The sequence below is a fragment of the Protopterus annectens genome, chromosome 4.part0, assembly GCF_019279795.1.
Source record: "Protopterus annectens isolate FY-2018-M chromosome 4.part0, PAN1.0, whole genome shotgun sequence".
Lineage (NCBI taxonomy): Eukaryota > Metazoa > Chordata > Ceratodontiformes > Protopteridae > Protopterus > Protopterus annectens.
Genome location: NC_056733.1, coordinates 670,943,968 through 670,964,598, shown reverse-complemented (window position 1 = coordinate 670,964,598; position 20,631 = coordinate 670,943,968). Strand labels below are relative to the sequence as shown.

The 20,631-nt window shown below is 37.9% G+C and overlaps 1 protein-coding gene across 1 annotated transcript in view; it reads right to left on the bottom strand.

The window, feature by feature from the left end:
• HVCN1 (hydrogen voltage gated channel 1) overlaps positions 1 to 20,631 on the bottom strand; it is a 295,315-nt gene that overhangs the window by 157,336 nt on the left and 117,348 nt on the right. Inside the window, exon 3 of the mRNA XM_044068634.1 lies at positions 3,465 to 3,569. Within this exon, the coding sequence (XP_043924569.1) occupies positions 3,465 to 3,569 (105 nt within the window). The remainder of the gene's footprint in view (positions 1 to 3,464; positions 3,570 to 20,631) is intronic.

Here is a 20,631-nt window from a genome sequence, read left to right as displayed (position 1 = left end):
GAGGCAATCTCTGCTTAACATACAAGGTCATGTCAAACCCAGAGCTGTTGGACATGCTACACTAATCCCAATCCCTCAGAGATACACGCTCCAGGGATCTAAACCTTGTCATCACAATGAACAAAATATGCTGGAGGGATAGGTTCCTGACCCAGAGACTCCCCAGACTCTGGAATAGACTGCCCATATATGTCAAGCAGAGTGCCTCTTTGGCCCTCTTCAAAAGGAACCTTGATGATTGGATGAGAGATAGGAAATTCACCCCAGGGATCATGACAGTTGCCCTGCTAGATAGGGGTCCAAGGAAATAAATACTGTGGGAAGAAATAGCCAGGGAATTGTTATGGCTAGGCTTGTATAGGCCCTAGGGCCAATAGCCTAGTACCAACCTATGAACCTAAGTACTTAACTCAGCAATATAATCACATACACTTTCATCTGCCTTATGTCTATGCTCACAAAATTTTCCTCTGTAAGCTTCAGGTGTTAACTTAAAACACTCTAGTAGACAATGTTTTACTCTATCATAGTTTAAGCAATCAATATCAGACAATTTATAAACAGCAGTTACAGCTTTATTATAGAGCAAGGGGGTCAGGAACCATACCCAGAGGCCTTGGTAAACATTATACTGTTAAACTCTTTCAAATATATGAATAAAACTATCAAATTTCTCACCTTCTGTAAATTGTGGAAGACATTTACTGACCTTTATTGCTTCTGAGGTTTGGTTATTCCCTTCCTCCTTACCTCCATGACCCCGGGGAAGCGTCAGCATCCCCCACTCATGTTGACACTGCTTCACATTTTCTTGGGCTTCCATATGCTGCAGTCACTCTGCTAATTCTAATTCCCAATGTTTGGCCTCCAGTTCAAGTCTCTAACTCCAGACAGATTTTAAGTCCTCTGAGGAAAAAGTGAACTGTCCTGTTTCTGAGGGCTGCAAATTCCCATCACCAGACTGGTTATCCTCCTGGTTGCTGGTCTGAGCTAAGACTAACACTGAAATCATTTCCACTTTAGTCAGGTTGGCATACACCAGTCATTTGGTTTCACACACCTTGGCCAGTTGGTTCTTTGTCAGCTTGCCATAATCCTCTGCAGACATATTTGCCTCCCTTCCTTGACTAAACTAAACTAGCAAAAGACAAATAAATAAAAACTGTTGTGAAATGAAAGTCTGAATTTTTACCTTGTGGCTGCTGAGAATACACACAACTTCAGTGACAACTGCCTACAGGCTACAAAAGTTCAATTAATATCTACACCACTGCTCTCCAATATGTGACATCCCCTCTCTTGGACAGTAATCATTGAACCTGAATCCTCACCACTGACACTAGACAGGGACATTCACTTGGAACAAAAATAGATACACACAGTATTTTCAGATGCAGTTCTCTGCATCAAGCACAATTTCCCTTAAGAGCACACAAGGAACACACTGAGTCTGGGGTCTGGCTTTTTCTGTCTTCCTCCAGGTCTCCAGTAAGCCTCCCCACTACCACAGCTATAGAGTTGAGTCCTCAGCTGTGTGTCCAAACCAAAGTCCTCCAGCACCCTCTCTGTGAAACCAGTGATTTGTGTCTCTGCTCCAAGCAGCTGACACGTACTCTGAGATTTGATTTTCATACACACACACACACACACACACACACACACACACACACACACACACACACACACACACACACACACACACACACACACACACACAAGGCTAGCACCAATTTACTAGCTATGGCCCCTTCTTCCAAACTATAAATAGTTAATGCCTCCAGACACTTCAAAGCCAGCTACTCTAAGGCTCTTACAAGGGTACCCACTTATACTAAGTGAAATTAATATCAATATAAATGACAGTGTTTTGACCAATGCAGTAAGGCTTTCAGGAGTTGCCACAGAGTCATCAAATAGATGTGAGTACTCTCAAAGGTTAAAATATTTTCTAAAGGACCAGCCACAATGAAAAGTTTAAATATATTTAATAATAAATAGTAAAAGAACATGAACATACTAAATATATATTTACAGTAAACACCAGAGCTTCAATCACAGGAAATATTAAAGCACAGATGAATAGATTCACACCAATACAGAAAAACAGTACTTAACTAATCTTGCTATATTTTCCTGACTGATTTAAAGAATTGCTATTCCCTAGCTCATTTACTAGAACAAGGCAAGATGAAGTGGGTTAGAGATCCTTCTATGTCAGGTTCCAAGAAAGAGACTGCTATGAGACTTCGGTCTCATCTAGTATCAAAAAACATCATTTCAGTGATGGATTACAGAATGACATCACACACATCTGGTCATATGACTTCTGGTTCCCATACTACCCCCTTGGCTAGAAGCTGAACCAGAATCTTGCACATATGTTTACCATACACACAAACAGAACTTTGCTAAGATGTGTTACAGCATCTGGAAACTATAAAACCACAACACTTTCACTCTTCTACATCAGCGAATAAACCATTCTCTGGCACAAACATTTAGTCTCTGGCTGCAATCAGAACTGTAAGATACAATCTTTATGGTCTAAACTAGGTAATTTAATTTCTTAGTATTTTTTCAAAGTTAGCAGGATTGAAATTTACCTCTTCTTTTCTAGTATCCGCTGTTAAAACATATACATTTAATCAATTGCAATACAGCCAGGACCCACTATTAGTACATTTTTAACACAAGCAGCTTTACAAACACATTTTTCAACATAAACATCTGTACAAATCTGTTTGATATACAAATTACAAATGACATATAATTATTTACAAAATTCCGGCTAGCTGTCCTGGCATATGTTACACATCCACTGCCCTACTTCTCCTGGCATAGCTGGCAATACTTCACATCATCACAGTTTGCACTTGGAAAAATTTTGTGTATAATCTTGATCTGTGGTCGAGTTGGACCTTGGCCTAGTTTAGATGTTATTTGTTTGTATTAGTCCCGTGTCTTATGTCCTGCAGTTGACATTATTTTTTCATAACATTTTTATTAACATTGAGTTCTGTTTACACTTGACAAACGGCTGTATATACTCCATATGGCGCAGCTGGGCTTTTACTTATTTAGGCATTTTGTTATTTCAATTGTTTTTTTTTTTTTTTAAATCTTCATTCAGTACTGTACTTGATTTCATGTGTGTGTCTGTGTGTGTGTACTTTATTTCACTTTTTTAAACTGGCTGCTGGCATTTATTGTTTGTATCGGAGATTTTGTCTCCAGAGCTCCTATGAAAATGGATCTTCCAGCTGAACATTCACAGCTACCAGAAATAAGTAAGCAAGCAAACACTGTTATTAACATACTGTATATACATGTATGAACACACACACACACACACACACACACACACACATGGCTACATGTTAACCTGAACTTTGTACTTTTTTCTTACATTCAATAAAATACAAGTATTCTTTTAGTCAGTTGTATAAAATAGATTTACCACTTACCTGGGCTAATATTTGATTTTTATCAGATTTGATGATTTCCACATCAATAAGCAACTCGCACAGAACGAAGACAGCATCAAGAATGACTAAAAAAATAACTGCTACCTGTGAAAATTGAAATTTACAACTCTGAATCATCACTGTTTCTTAAATTACCATACACACACAGAAAAAACAAACTGTACAAAACTGAAAAAAAACAACAAAGTGAAAACGTCCACCAAGCACCAATTTATTCAAATGTTGAGCGCTTTTGTAAGACCAATGTCAAACTTCATCAGAACAATCCATAAAAACACAATGAGGCTTATATAAAGCAATTTAAAAATCACAGGACTTAAAATTCCCACCTCCAATTAATCCTTAAAACAGTACATATAATATAATAAATGCAACAAATACAAAAATTACTGACACCTTGCCTTCTTTTTAAAAAAAATACAAGGTAGTACATCCAAGAAAATACTATACATGCAAACCACATAGATGTTGGAAAACTAAGAAAAAATAAATTCAGATTTTAATTTTAAAATACTATTAATAGTTATGGCTTCATTTAATCCAAGAGAGACAGTGGTGTTACTCCTCAGCTGACAAATCAATTCTTTGTATTCTAGTAAAATTTCATGTGGCCCTTCCCCTTTGGTCAAAACTAACTTTCTCAATACAGGAGTATTTAAATGAATGTGTAGGAAATTTAGTAATGTTTTTAGCTAATGCATTTTTATCTTCCAGTTTCTGAAGATCATACTGATGTTGATAAATCCTTGTTTTAAACTTGTTTTTAGTCTTGCCTATATAAAATGAGGCACATTGTTGGCACAAAGCTATATAAACTATGTTGGTACTCTGACAGTTCAATATATGTTTTAAATACATGCCCCCCCCCCACCTAGGAATGCATACCTCCTGGCCTTCCTTAATAAATCTACATTGGTTACAGTGGCCACGTTTATTCATGCGCCCACCCTGTGGACCTTTCCTACATCTCTCGAGCATAGATTTAAAACACACATCTGTTTTATAGACCACCACTGGTTTATGCCCAATTTGTTCAAGGTACTCTTCATCACCCCTGAAAATATTCCAGTTGTGGTCGATAGTATTTTAATACCATCAAAATGCAAGTTGTAATGTAAGAGCAATGCACAATTGAAATGAATACTTCCGCGTCCACCACTCACCCCTACCATCTGACAAATCACACCAGGGTTTGTTCCTAGCAGGGGAACATACACTCCTTCCTGTCTTTTTCTAACAACCTCACTTATAATACAGTCAAGAAAACATAGGGGATAACCCCTATTTAATAACATTTCTTTCAGAACTGTGCATTGTTCCTCAAACACTAAATCATCACTAACCATGCGGGCAAGCCTAACCATTTGCCCCTTCACTAGGCCACTGTAACCAATGTAGATTTATTAAGGAAGGTCAGAGGGTATGCATTCCTAGGTGGGGGAGCATGTATTTAAAACATAGATTGAACTGTCAGAGTACCAACGAAGTTTATATCGCTTTGTGCCAACAATGTGCCTCAACTCAAGAACCATCCCTATGTATCCCCCACATATTCTACCAACTATATTACTTAAACATAAAGCATCCCTACAACTTAACATAGTAACCCTCCCACCATACCTATTACCCACAGAGCACAATCATAAAGTTTCCCTTATAAACAAACATATTCAAAAACTGAGAAAACTTATAACCTCATGCATATCAAAACTAGCCCTAAGTGGAGACATCCACCCCAACCCTAGCCCTACCATCTCCAACCCCAATCCTCATAATCAGACTAGAAACCACAACTTCTCCTGTATTACAGCCAAAAGAAAGCCAAGTGACTTCCTTCTACTAAGCCTAAATATTAAAAATATATCCAACAAAGTCCATGAACTCCATGCCACCATAGACTTGTACTCCCCAGATACAGTCATCCTGACAGAACCTGGCTAAAACCTCACATTACCAGTGAGCAAATACTCCCTACAGGTTACGGCATACTAAGAGTAGACCGTCTAAACAATAAAGGAGGCGGTGTAGCTATAATATTTAAACAGCATCTAAACATCCAGATCTTAACATCATCAGCTCCACAAATAGGCAATGAAGAAATAATATATACCAACCTCAAAATAAACCAAAACAAAACCATCAACATAATTGGATGCTACTTCCCACCTGGCCAAAACATCCCTCCACTAGAAAACCTCCTCAGCTGGTCTACCCACCATCTCCCCCAAGAAACTATCATTTTAGGTGATTTCAATATTGACTCGCAATCTTGTTCTGGCAACCATCCAACCCATCATGTAAACCTTCATGGCTTCACCCAACTAGTCCAGTCACCAACCAGGATAAATAAAAACTCCAGCAAGCACACCACCCTGGATTGGATACTAGTCAGTAAGAGGGCCCAGTCATATATAACAGGCTGCTTCTCAGATAGCCTCAGTGATCACTCCCAAACATTCCTACTCAAAAAATACCTATATCAAGCTAAACCTGTCATCTACCATCAAATACGTAAAAAACTAAACTTTAACCCACTCGCATTCATCTCATACCTCAAAGAATGTAACTGGCATCCTCTAAAGTACCTCAGTCTTGATGATGCAGATGAATTTTTTAATACTACCTTCTTGAGCATCCTTAATTACCATGCCCCCATAAGACTTTCCAGAACCAAAGCACAACCTGCCCCATGGCTTCAGAAAACCACTAAGTCAGAAATGAAAAACAGGGATAAAGCCTGGGAGCACTGGCGCAAAACCAAAAACCCCTCAACTAGACAAAAATTCCTAGAACTACGCAATAGAGTCAAAAAGCTAATAAAACAGGACAAATTCCAATACTGCCAGTCTGCCCTAGACTCCTCCCAACACAGCCCCAAACAATTCCGGTCCTCCATAAACTCCATCCTCCACCCAGGTAAAGTCAGTACCCCTCCTCCTAACATCCCTCACTCCTCAGAAAAGATTGCTACCTCATTCAACACACACTTCACACAAACCATACTATCACTAACTAAACAACACAACCCCCTCCCCTCCAACCCACACCTTCAACTAGTAATCTCCCCATTGCCTTCTCTTTTTCTCCTGTACCTACCTCCAACATAAAAAAACTCTTAACTAAACTTAAGCCCACCAAATTAGCAGCAGGCAACCTCCCAAGTGGATACCTACAAATCGCAGCTGATGCTCTGGCCTACCAGTATCCATCTTGATTAACCGATCTCTATCAGAAAGCTACATTCCCACACTGTGGAAAGTATCAGACATAATTCTCCTCCACAAAGGCGGACCCTCCACAGAACTAACCAATTACCGCCCCATAGCTATTCTCTCTCCACTCTCCAAATTACTAGAGAGATGCATACACACTCAGGTCTCAGACTACCTCCTTACTAGCAACCCTTCTTTCCAATATTCAGCATGGTTTCCGACAAAACTATAGCACCACCACTGCCTTAATCTCCTTTACTAACACTATCCTTCAGCATAAAAACAATGGCTATCTCTCCTCTGCTACTTTCCTAGACCTATCTAAAGCATTTGACATGGTCCCACACAAACAACTTATCTCTGTCCTCAATAACCTATCCTTCTCTCAATCAGTCACCAATTGGTTTCAGAGTTAACTGTCTGACCGCCAACAATCCATTGTATGGCAGAATGACATATCTCCCCAACTACCTGTCTCCATAGGGGTTCCCCAAGGAGCCATCCTTGGACCCCTACTCTTCTCTGTTTTCACCAATAATCTAGCCTCTGCCACCAAACATGGCACACTCATACAATACACAGATGACTCAACCATCATCTGCTCTGCTCAGCGCAGTCACAACCCAAACTGCAAAAAGTCACACAGGAAGCCTTTTCCTCTGCTGAAACTTGGTTATCCGATGCCCAATTAATACTCAACCCAATCAAAACTAAACTACTCATCTTCCAACCCACCAAACATACTCAAAACAACTCTCACTTTAACTTCACAGCAAAAGACAACACCACTACATATCCAACTGAACACACCAAATTGCTAGGAGTGGAAATAGACAAACTAAAAATTGACATTCACATATCCATGACCATAAAAAAGTCCACAAAAAAATAGGAGCGTTATACAGAAATAAGCAATTTCTCACCAAAGCAGCAAAGATTTCAATAGCAAATTTCCACCTCATCTCCACCTTACTTTATGCTTCTCCAATATATACCAACCTAGGGCAATACGATCTAAACAAGCTAGAGACCTGCTACAACAAAATCACCAAATTCGCCACAGGGGCATACTACCGTAGTCACCACTGTCTCTCACTTGCTGAACTGGGCTGGCTTGAATTCCCTCACCTCTATCAATGGTATCAACTCTCACTCACCCACAAACTAGTAACCATCCACTAAATGTCCCATCCCTCCAGAATCTACTCCAACCCTATTGCACCACCAGACCACTAAGATCCAGCAACAAAAATCACTTGCAGATCACTAAAGCCAATAACTCTGCTGGTGAAGCACTATTCTCTTGAACCATAACCAAATTATAGAACTCCCTCCCACCCACAATTACCTCTGTACAATCATGCACCCACTTCAAAACTTTACTAAAAGCGCACCTAAAAACATGCTGGCTATGCCCTTGCAACTCCCACTCTAAAATCACACACCCCATCCAACCACTACATTTCTTTCCACTCCACTAACTACCTTGATTATAGCAAGCTCAGATGCTCATAAGCCTAGAACTTATTATACAGTAGGAACTTCTTATTGTAACATTTGCTAATGTCTGTTATGTACTTCACAGATAAAGATTCTAGTTATCTACTAATGTACTATGTTCTTCATCTGTAAATATGTTGTAAGTAATTGCTATGTTATATTGTTAATTGCTATGTAATCCACTGTAACTACTGTCTGTTTATTTTAAACTGTGAAGCTTTTCTCCCCGGGCATTCGCTGAAAATGGACCTAGGTCCAGTCGGACACTCACGGTCAACAAATGTAAATAAAATAAAATAAATTTTGTATAGGCAAGACTAAAAACTAAGTTTAAAACAAGGATTTATCAACATCAGTGTGATCTTCAGAAACTGGAAGACAAAAATGCATTAGCCAAACACATTATTAAATTTCCTACGCATTCATTTAAATACTCCTGTATTGAGAAATTTAGTTTTGACCAAAGGGTAGGGCCACATGAAATTTTACTAGAATATAAAGAATTGATTTGGCAGCTGAGGAGTAATGCCACTGTACCTCCAGGATTAAATGAAGCCACAACTATTAAAAGCTGAATTTATTTTTTCTTAAAGTTTTCCAACATGTATGTGGTTTGTATACATTGTATTTTCTTGGATGTACTATCTTGTATGTTTTTTTTTAAAAAAAGGCAAGCTGTCAGTAATTTTTGTATTTGTTGTACTTATATTATATGTACTGTTTTAAGGATTAATTGGGGTGGTAATTTTAAGTCATGTGATTTAAATTGCTTTACATAAGCCTCATTGTGTTTTTATGGAGTGTTCTGATGAAGTTTGACATTGGTCTTACAAAAGCACTCAACGTTTGAATAAATTACCACATACAGTTGACTCGTATAGTACACAACTGTGCTATATCGAACATGGCTTTGAAATCATACCATCTCAATAAGCAAAGCTACTTTTCACATTAATGCAAGTTCTTATTGCCATCTTCGAAAATAGAACCTTAAGCTGAAGTGGCAGCAGCCCACTCAGGTACATTTAGGTGCTAAACAAGAACTAGCGTAATTGTATTAGGATCAGTTGCTGACACAGTACAAGTTATGCTTACCTGCTATTTCAAACAATTTACATATACACCTTATCACCACAGGATGCAGCTGTCAGAACTTGGGAGCTATACAGTCCCAACAGATAAATGAAAAACAGTTATGGTCATAAACCAGAAGCAACCCAATTTGTTCTGTAAGTAAATCACTTACACACTGATGCAGAAGATAGGTATTGTCTCGTTACATGTTTATTCCATTCTCACAGCTGTATCAGGACAGGCAGACTACAGAAAGTATGATCCATGTCATTCCAGGAAAAATTAAGTCACTAAAAACAATCAACTGAAACTTTGAAACTGAAGTGAGTGATTTGCTTTCCATGAATTTTCTGGGGGAGGCAAACTCACACCCCACCACTACCACCAAGGGTTGTGCTCCCTGTACCCACAAACATCAAATAAGTCAACTTCATAGTGGGAAAAGGGGCAAACTACAAACACATCAATATCTTTTTATGAAAGCAGATTTTGGCAAGTTGACCACATGGCTGTTACATAAGTAATATGATACAGTAATCAAAGACTCCTGCTTGCTTGAACTACGGTTGGTCTTTTCCTTTCTTCTGTTACAATTCAATATTCTCAACAGCTTTCAAGTTTAGGGTGCAGATTCACTACACCAGTACACACTTTAACTCAATGTACTTGCACTGTATAAGCATGTTACCCTACTCTTCAAGTGCTAATGGTCATGGCTTCAACTTGTCAGTTTAAATTACAGCTATGTCGACTTGTTAGTCACAGTTTCCCAACAGAAAGTTACTGTAAGTGCAATTTGTTTCCACTCTGGAAGGGATTCACTGTGTTCTTTTGTTATTTTCTCTGTGGTTATGTAACCATTGTGTTAGCATATTAAAGTAAACAAGGTGGGAGAAGGCAAAGCACCTCACAAGGGTGTGCATGTGTGTGTGGTGGTGGTGTTTGGGGGACTGTATGGGGAGTTAGACCCAGCCCAACTCACTCCAACCACTAAGTTAACATACTTCCTGTCAATCAAGGACATAATGAGAATCTCACACTTGTGAAGATTAGAAGTACTATTCTGTATGTACATGGAACTCCAAAGCAATCCTCTGGATTGAAGGATCGTTGAAGAGGAGAATGAGACATGGACATTTATAACCCTCCAGGGGGGATCACTTATAGACAGCTTAAACATTTGACTGTATATGTTACATGTAATATCAGGGACCGCCTTGGTCAGTTTATGACTGAGTAGAATTCTAAGGAGTGGCAGTACAAACACCAAATTAAAGGGAGCCAGAGGACAGCCAAAAGGGAGGTCAGATTGCTGAGTCACGAAATACAAAGTTACTAAAGGAGACACTAATCCTGAAGCCCAGGCGGTAATACTTTGTGAAAGTGTGAAATAGTGAGTAACTGGCTGAATTACAAAGGTATGTAAAATTGACATTTATGGAGCAAGCACTGAAAGCAGCTACACTACAGCTGAGTTGCCATTGATAACTACAGTGTTTTCTGAACAGTGGAGAGCTACCCAGTGGCAAATAATGATACAAATAGCAATCCACAGAGATAGGATTTACTTAGAAAATGCCAGCATCGCCCTCGCTGGTGTAAAACTAAAGTCTTGCACCTGCTTCAGGATAAGGTCTGAGCTGAGGATTCATATCCACTGTGTGTAGGGTGTTTTCACCTCTGCCGTCTGCCTTGACACATAAAATAGGTTGATGCATGGATCCTGCGGTTGTTAACAGAACATTGCCTAAGCCTCCAAGACCATGGACTAAGTAACACCAGGGTCTGAATGGGGGGATAATAAATCAGCAAGCAAAAGAGAGTAGTATAGCTGGAACTGAATTCATCCTCAAGTCTTGGTGAGTACCTCCATGATACGAACCCTGTTTTTCACAAAATCTCACCAAGACAACACTGATAATAGAGACTATTTCATATAGCATATATCATGGACAGCAGTAAGTTAAAAACTAAAACAGACAGCTGGGTGCACAAGACCCAGGATAAAAAGTGCCCAATCTTGGTAGGCACACTGCTGCCAGGACTGGAGCAAATGACAGTGTACATTCTCAACACACGGAAGCATTCCTACAATGGGGTTAGGCCAGGCTCAGGGGGAGGATGGCCTCCCATTGTAGAAGAGGTAGTAGTCCAAAAAAAACTGATAGGCCAAAAAGAGCCATAAAAATGACAGAGTAGACTATTGAGGATAAGAAAGAAATTATGTACCGTTACTATTATACAAGAAGCCCAGAATTTTCAGACAGAAGATATACAAAAAGATTATGAGAGAAATTAGAGGAAAGAAAAATACTTGCACAAGAAAAACTGTCAGAAGCTTCAAATAAAAAAATGTGTTCATTAATACAACAGACTTATGAAAAACATTTCATAGATCAAGAAACCTTCAGCCATTTAGAAAAAGAAGTGACTGAGGAAATGTGAAAATATAAAGAACAAAAGCAAGAGAGTTTTGAAAGGTATAAAAAAGAAAGACAGACATGGGAAAGAAAGAGAGATCTGACATATTACAATATTTATGGAAAGGAGAAAGCCAAATGAATCAATACAAAAAAGCAGCCCCAATGATATTTGAAGAAAAATACAAGCAAAGGCATCCAGGTGTGTGTGTGTGTGTGTGTGTGTGCGTCCGTGTCTTTGTGTGTAAGTAAAATACCCCAGTAGGTATATCTGGTAGTTATTGTTATTCAACCCTGCACATTAGATACAAGAAACAAGAGCCTGAATTCTCTACCTATACCACCACCACTTGTGATTCAAGGAGTTCAGCCCATAGCTTTCAACTCTCCAGATTTTTACAGAATAATTGGCTCATAATTTTGGTCTGTTCCTCTTAAAATGTGTGGTTTTCTGGCAAATCAGTGAGACCGGAATTCAGTAAATAATGACAGCCCTTTAAGTTTCAGTCTTCCTAGCTTTCAGGAAACATGGTAATACAAAACACTTTATTGTAGCAAATGATTACATCATTGCCTCTTTTCAAACAAAACATTAAACTGCACTTCCAAAACCACTGGCTGTGCTCCTGTAGTAAACCTGATTAACTTTCCACTATTTATACTCTACTTGATAACTACCTCCTACTTCTTGCTGACTCCATCCTCCACTTGGCTTTCTTCTTCTACTCCCACTTGTCTTCCTAATTACTTCTTTGCTTGCTGACTGTCTTACTTGCTCTCCTTTCCATAACTAATCACTTCTAATTTCCCTTATTCTTAGCTCTCTTTTCTCTTACTTCCTACCTGTATCGATATCTTACAAAGTATTTTTAACTTTATATAATGTTTTTGGACTTTAACTGTGTGTGGTAGTAATTATTTCATTTAATATCTTTATCATACTTAGTATTTTATGTTTGTATAAGTTTTTTTGGACTGTAGTGAGTTAGTAACTAACTCACTTAGTAATAATAAGGAACTGTAGAGTTGTTAGTTTTTGTCTCTTACAAACTTTCTTTGAAGCACAATGATGTTTTTCTTTATTGTATTCTCTGTGGAGCTTTTCTCCCCGGGCCTCTACTGAAAATGGAAATATCTCCAGCTAGACTAGCCCGGTCAACAAATGTAAAATAAAAATAAAATAAAATAAAATTCTAAGATTATACAAGCAATGTTTAAAATGTGTCCCTGGTTTTGGGCCTTTGTCCCCCACCCAATAAACTGTCTTTTTCCATATTTCTTGTGCTGCAAAGTTGAGCGATTTAGTCGAGTGGATTTTACAAGGAGCTGAGAGCTTCAGGGGAAGAGAAGTTTAGTGCTGCTTATGCCAAGTCTGTTTGCATTGTTAGTAGCACAACAGGTAGTATACTAGCTTTTGATGCAAAAGGCTGTGGGTTCTACTCTCACAGTATGCAGATGGATTGCTGATACTGCACTGTGTTGTACTTTAAAGGGAGTGGAAGTTGTAAATATCCTCCTTTGGAGGAGTTACCTGTTATCAGTTTGCCATCCATTCCCTATTACAATATTACTAGCTTATCATTTTTAATGTAACATAGGCAATTCTTCAAGGGCAACAGGTACTTTTATTTGTAGATGAAACGAGATATAAAGTTGTTTGCTAGCAGCAACCTCTTCATTATTTACAGATCCCTTTAATGTGGAATTATTTACATGGCTTTTATTTCTGTAGAGATTGTGCATATTTATTGATACTGGTGGATTGTAATGACAGAAGTTTGAGTAGACTTTTATGATGGAAATGTTCTGAACTGGGCAGTTTTATCATTACCGGTTCACAAATTTTGTTTCATTGCTTACTAGAAAAATGTTCAAAACAATAAATTTAAAACATGCTCTAACAAGTGTGCTGCATTATACAAGAAATATAACAACACAATCAGGAAGGTGAATCAAAGAACGCATACATGTATGCATGGGCCTAAAAATGTGTAAGGAGTCTATAGTTTGAAAACAACCCAGAGGTAAGCTTACTCTACCAGTGGCCAGATTTAAAACGAATGAGGGTTTTCATGCCGTTTTAATCAATGTGAGTTTAAAGGGCAGAAAAGTTTGCTGCTCATGCCGAGTCTGTTTTCATTGTGAGACTGTATTGCTTGTTTAGCAAATGGCTATCAGTGTTTGTGCTATTTTATTTCAATATCTGTAATCAGTGTAGAAGTAAATAAGAAAACAGTATGCATGCTGACAGGTTTGAACAGTGTTTATTGTAACCGAGGAGAAACAGCCAAGTAATGGAACACTGCAGTGGCTGGGGGGGGGGGGGCAATCTATTGCCCTGCCTAGGGCACCATTTAACCATGATCCAGCTCTGGTATTTTGCCCTGTTATTTACTATAAAATGATCAGAAGTTGGAATGATCAGAAGTTGAAATGAAACAACGAAGTGTCAGTTGTAAAAAATAATACGCGCTTTCTTTCCTTTGTTGTCTAACACAGAACAAAAGTGCTTATTAATTTTTACAACTGACACTGTTGTTTCCTTCCAACGTCTGATAGTTTATGGCTTTCACTGTTATTAACAACAGTCACATTGTTGAACATGTCAGTGCAGTTCTGTGGATTGTGGACCTCAACTGAAGTGGCAGCAGCCCACTCAGGTACATTCTGGGCAGTCATTTATGAAGTAACAACAGTAAAAATGAGGGTGATGATAAAATAAGACTTAATGGAGGCAAGAAACTGAAATAACTATGATGTTACTATGTTTTCAGAAGTTAATACAGTTTCTTCCTTGCCTTAACTCATTTTTTTCATTAATGCAAGTTGGCCTCAGTTTTGTTAGATTTTTAAAGTAATGCCAGAAACATTAATTTATTTAAAAGAACAATAAAAAATACAGTGTTATTTTTATTCTGCTTATAAAAAAAGTTCTTAAAGCTTCTTGCCTGACTTTAAGCCTTCGGTTAGGTTATTTATTATTGTTATTTTTCAAGTTGCCCAGTTTTTGCTGCACTTTTTTTTATTTAATTGAACAAATGAAAAAGAAATGCAACAGGTTAAGCTTGAAAGTGGTAAACAGCTTTTACTCACAGTTCTTATTTAAACTTCAAAACCTCATAGCTCAAGAGATAAAACCAAAAACTTAATGGGTCGGGATAAAGATCAAAAGTCCAGAATCAGGGACCGATTTTAAATACAACACTGTTCTTGTTTGCTTTGTTGCTAGAATAACAGGTTTTGCATTAGTTTGCGTTTTCTGAAGGATATGAAGTCTAGAAGTCTGAAACTCAAGTGTCTATCATTAAGTTTTGCAATTCTCATAAATTTGCCAGAAAATCACACACATTATGAGGAACAGACCAAATTTAGTACACAAAATCAGGGACAGTAAAACATATGCTCAAATCTCTCAACCTTTTAGGGCAAGAATCGGTAGAAAGAGTGTGAAAGACTCAAAATCATGGGCACATTTTAAGCTTTACTCTTGTCACCAAAGCAATGGCTGAAGGTAAAACAGTTCACACCACATTACCTTGACCTGGTCAAGCCTTTTGACACAATCCCCTACTCAGGTACAGTACAAAAGATATAGAATAATCTAGAAGAAAACACTTGCATCACTAGCTGGATTGCCAACTTGCTCAGAGGATGCAGGAGATCAAAATAGGGAAAGTTACCTCTAGAAAGAGACCAGTCACCAATGGAGTCCCTCAGAGTTCAGTGGTGAGACTTTTTCTGTTTGACATACACATCTCAAAGTAAAAGGAAATACCAAAGGGTTTTGGCTGACTATGTTTGAGATGTCTGCTAGGAGCAGTTATTGAATTCCCAAATGACTTAACCATTATGCAGGAAGGCCTGTCCCAAACAATGGCTGTTGCCAGAATCATGAAATGAAACTAAACTCTAAAAAATAAAATTATCGCATCCTTTGGGAGGTCATCTACTCCAGGAAACTGCCAAATTGACAATACCCCCTGAGAAATGACTCGGGTATTTGACATTTTGGAGTGCACAGTGTGTACAGTGACCTAACTTTTGACCAATATGTGCCCAGAGTCCTAAGAAATTTTTTCTATATTGCATGGCTTATAAACAAATTGATTGTGACTAGATCTAGAGATGTTATTGCACCCTTTTACAAAGCCTTCATTAGGTCAATCATTTTGTATAATGCCCACTTTGGCAAATATCTGTGCAGACCAATGCAACAACTGGAATACTCAGAGATACCTTACTAAAAGGATACAAGCCCTAAACAATAGGTCTTGCATAGTGCTTAGAGGTGACCTGTGCCTGGCATACAAGTCATCTTCCAACCTAATACTGCCGGACCTATTGAACATCAGCAAGTCAAATGGCATCAGAAATACTCAGTTCAGGTATCTAAACTGAATGTTGTGGAGAGATGGATATATATCACAGAGGCTACCACTGTTCGAGAACGGACTATCCATTCAAGTAAAACAAAGCTCATCCCTGTCCATATTCAAAGGCAACTTGGATCTAAGGATGGGTAATAGAAAATGCACTCCAGGATTGCCCCTTGTGCCACTAATGGATAGAAGGAGTTTCTAAATGCTGCATCCCTTATATGGGTCCCCTCAAATTATCTATGGTATAATCACAGTTATTCTCACTTGGGCTAATATACAATTATCAGCCATGGGATAGGTAAGACCAATCAGGAAATGTTAAGCTAAGCTTAAAATGTCCTTCAAGTGAACCTATGTTGTGGTAGTAAATGGTTTTAAAAAAATTGCCCTTTTTAGATCACTATGTGCCCCTCTCACCCTTCACCCCCCCCCCCCCACCACCTTCAACAGCTTCCTGGTTCAACAAGTCCCCTAAGTAAGAAAAAACAGTAGGAGCAGGAGACATCTGAAGAAGAAATATGGATATGGGAAAGAAAAAGAGATTTAATATGGTGCAGTATTTATGCAAAGGAGAAAGCAAAACTAATAAAAGAGCACCACCAAAGATATTTCAAGGGAATTATAGGCAAAGGCATCTGAATATGGAAAATTGTACAATGCAAAAATAAGAAAACAAAGAGGAAAAGTGCAAAACAGGAGCAGTAATGGATAATTTAAAGAAATAGAAACCGGGGTTATGGACTGCCTGTGATGTGAAGAATTTAGTATAGAAAAATCTAACTCTGATAACATCACAGCAGGATAGAGGAATGGATCCCCAAATTAAGGAGTAACCAGTGGAGCAGGAAACATCTGATCAGTTACTATATGAAGATACTTTGGAGACTTTCATAGGAAACCTGTGCAAAAGTTCAGTTGTAACTGCACTGCATGAAAAGGAAGAGGAAACTGTGGCAACTCTGATGCAGTCGATGTTTTGGAGTGATACGCCAGTGAGTTCCCATATGAAAGAGCAACGGATGACACAGTATGAAACTGAAAACAATGTCGCACAGGAAGATACCCTGGAACTTTCTGTACAATGTCCGCAGGAATGTACCCTCAGTTTAGAAGAAAATTATCTAAGACAAGAGTTCCTTGATTTAATAGAGATGGACAGACATATTAAGATCACTGAAAGAAATAGACTACAGAAAGTCAATACAACCCAAAAAGTTAAAAGTGTGATCAAACAAATGAACACAGCAATTAGGACTGTTCATAGAGATTTATGTGCTATAACAGAAGTAAATAGGATATATTACTGTGCAGCTAAATTAATAACAAAAAGTCTTACCACAAAACACAGGGAAAGGAAGGATGAAAAATCAAATGCCATCATGGAAGTATCAAATAGAGGAAAAATATAAAGCAATTAACACAATCAGTGTCACTGTTAGAAGAGTACAGAAGAGGGAACAGATTAAAAAAATACTTAGAAAGATGGATTAATAAAAGCAATGGGCAGAATCAGAACAGATCAGATCTATTGTGCACTATCGCAAATAATAAACTAAAAATATGAGCACAGGCAGAAAAACTTAGATCATTTAAAAGTACAAAACAAGCAATTTATTGATGACCCAAAAAAGTTTTATAGAGCATTGTGAAACAAAGCAAAAGGAACTGAAACACTACCAAAAAAGAAGAAATAGATATATTTTGGAGAAGTACTTATGAAGATCTCGTGGAACATAACAAAGATGCTAAATGGATAGAAGTGAAAGAATAAGAAGTTCAAATGTACAGAATATGCAATGGGATGAAGTAATGACCAGAGAGATTGAAACAAAGTTAAGAAAATCTCCTAACTGGAAAACCCCAGGCCTAGATGCAGTGCTTAACCTCTGGTTAAAAGTATGAACATCTTTACATGAAGATTTATCCATGAGTAAGAACTATTTATATGTGCACCCCAAACAGACACCAACTTGGTAACAACAAGAAAAACATCCAAGAGTGAGCCTACAACCTATCCTAAAAACTATACACCAGTAACTTGCCTTCCAGTGGCATATAAACTGTGCACTAATTGATGCCAACAGAGTATACTCATTTAGAAGAAAACTCAATCATGGCAGTAGAACAAAAGGGTAACAAAACAACAAAGGATCATTTATTGTTAAATAAAGTCATAATGGAGAACTGTAAAAAAGGGGAAGAATCTAAGTATGGCATGGATAGACTACAAAAAAAGCATTTGACAGTATCCTACATTCATGGATAAAAGAGTGCTTAAAAATGTGTAATATGCATCTTATACTGATCATTTCTCCCCGGGTGTCCGCTGAAAATGGGCTCTGTCCTAGTTGGACTTTCCCAGTCAACAAATGTTAAATAAATAAAATTCAAAGGGGGTTATTCCAGGGTGACTCTGCCATCACTGCTCTTTTGTCTTGCCCTTAACTCATTAAGCTGTCTACTTAACAGATTAGATCATGGCTACAATTTGGGTCCCAGAAAACAATAACATGTAAAGACTTCTCATCTTGTTTTTGTGGATGATTTAAAACTGTACAGTTCATCACGAGAAGAACTGAAAGCACAGGTGAAAGTGGTCAAAACTTTTTCAGATGATAATAAGAATGTCATTTGGTCTTGATAAATGTGCAAAAGCAACTTTTAAAGTAGAAAAGCTGCAGCACCAAGAAAAAAATCAGTTTGGGACAGGAATGTGATGCAAAAGAAATTGAGCAAGAAGGAGTGCATAAATATTTGCGAATTGATGAAGGATCAACAACAAAATATGAACAAATGTGAATAAAACTTAGTAAGGAACATTTCAGAAAACTAAAATTAATACTGAAAACAGTGTTGATATCTAGGAACAAAGTCCAAGCTGTAAACCAATTTGTTCTTGCTGTCCTAACTTACAGTTTTGGAGTGACTTACTGATCCCAAAAGGTCTTGGATCAGTTGGACAGGAAAACAAAGGATGCTTCATGCTTATCAAATGATTTATAAAAATCACTGTATACCAAGATTATATATTCCCTCTTCTGAGGTATGGGCCTCCTCAAAATTGATTACATGTACAGATCTGCAGTCATAGGACTGCATACATATCTGCTTACCTCATGAGACCCAAATCTAGTGAAAGTTTTAGTTTTAAAACATGAGAAGAATAAGTCTAAGATGACTTCCCTGCTTACTTTAGCAGAAGCAAATTGGTGTCAAGCATTAATGGAAATCAAACTAGAAGTACCGTACATAAAAATAAAAATCAGGCAGCAAATGAAAGTGCCAAAAAACAAGAGAAAGAATATAAGGTGAAGGATCAGACGAGAAGGCATGAAATGTGGAAAATGCATAAATATAGTTGCAAGTGTAGAAAACTCTTGGAACAACCTCATGTTGATCAGGATCGAACACAGGAATGGTTAAGGAGAGATTAATTTAAATCAAAAGATGAAAGGTAGCCCAAGATCGTGGACTAAGTCTTTTGAGCTTGAGGGAGAAACAGACAAATGTAGGTTTTGCAAAACAGAATTGGAAACAGTTATACATCTTGTTGCTGGTTGTAATATACTAATGGCAGAAGGGCTGTACTGAAAGCCATAATAATGTGGCAAGACTGTTGCATTGGGAATTGTGCAAACATTATAATATTGAAGTAGCTGAAAAACACTGGAAACATGAGCCACAAAGCATTACAGAAAATGAAGTTTATATCACATGGGGATCACCCATTACCAACAGTTCAAAAAATAGATCAGAGAAAAACAGATATGGTAGTTCATGAAAAGAAGACAAAAATAGCATTGATCATTGAAATTGCTACACCCAGTGGCTACAGTGTCTTATGTACAGAGAGGCACAAAGTCCTAAAATACCAGGATTTGCAGGCATAAAGGAGGGCAATGTTGAAGAAGGACATCCAGACAAGTCTTATAAAAAACTTACAATCATACGTAAATATGTTAATGATGTATACAACTCCATGTGAACTGTAGAAGGAGTCATTACTGGGTACACTGCGGGTGCTGCAAAGAGCACTTCTCGCTAACATCAAAGATTGAAACAATACTAATTTCATGATCTTTAATCACACTGACTTAGGACTGGGGTCCATTCCCATCATAGTATTAGAAATCCAAAAGACTTGGAGAAATTAAAAACATTAACTCACAAACAATACCTCCACCTTCATCCCCACACACTCATAACCAGTACAGATCTCCAAGAGTCTCAGTAATGTAGACTCAAGTTAAGGCTCAATGTGACTGCATCCACTCATTGTAATTTTTTAGTAGTTTTTGACTATTGGCAGGCATATGGATAATACCCTCACCAGACTGGATAAAAAATGGTGACAGCTGTCTTTGTGCAGCCAGGATCTGGGATGTAATAACAGCAGTCAGATCCCTCCATGAATATGATTATGAGCAGGTAGTGGCAAACATGGGGTGAATGACCTTAGCCATTCTATCCAGAGATACATGCAGAAGGATGTGTGTGTTAGCTCAGCAGTAAAGCAAGAGTCTAATGTGTATATAACATGGCTAACTGCGGGTTCAAATCC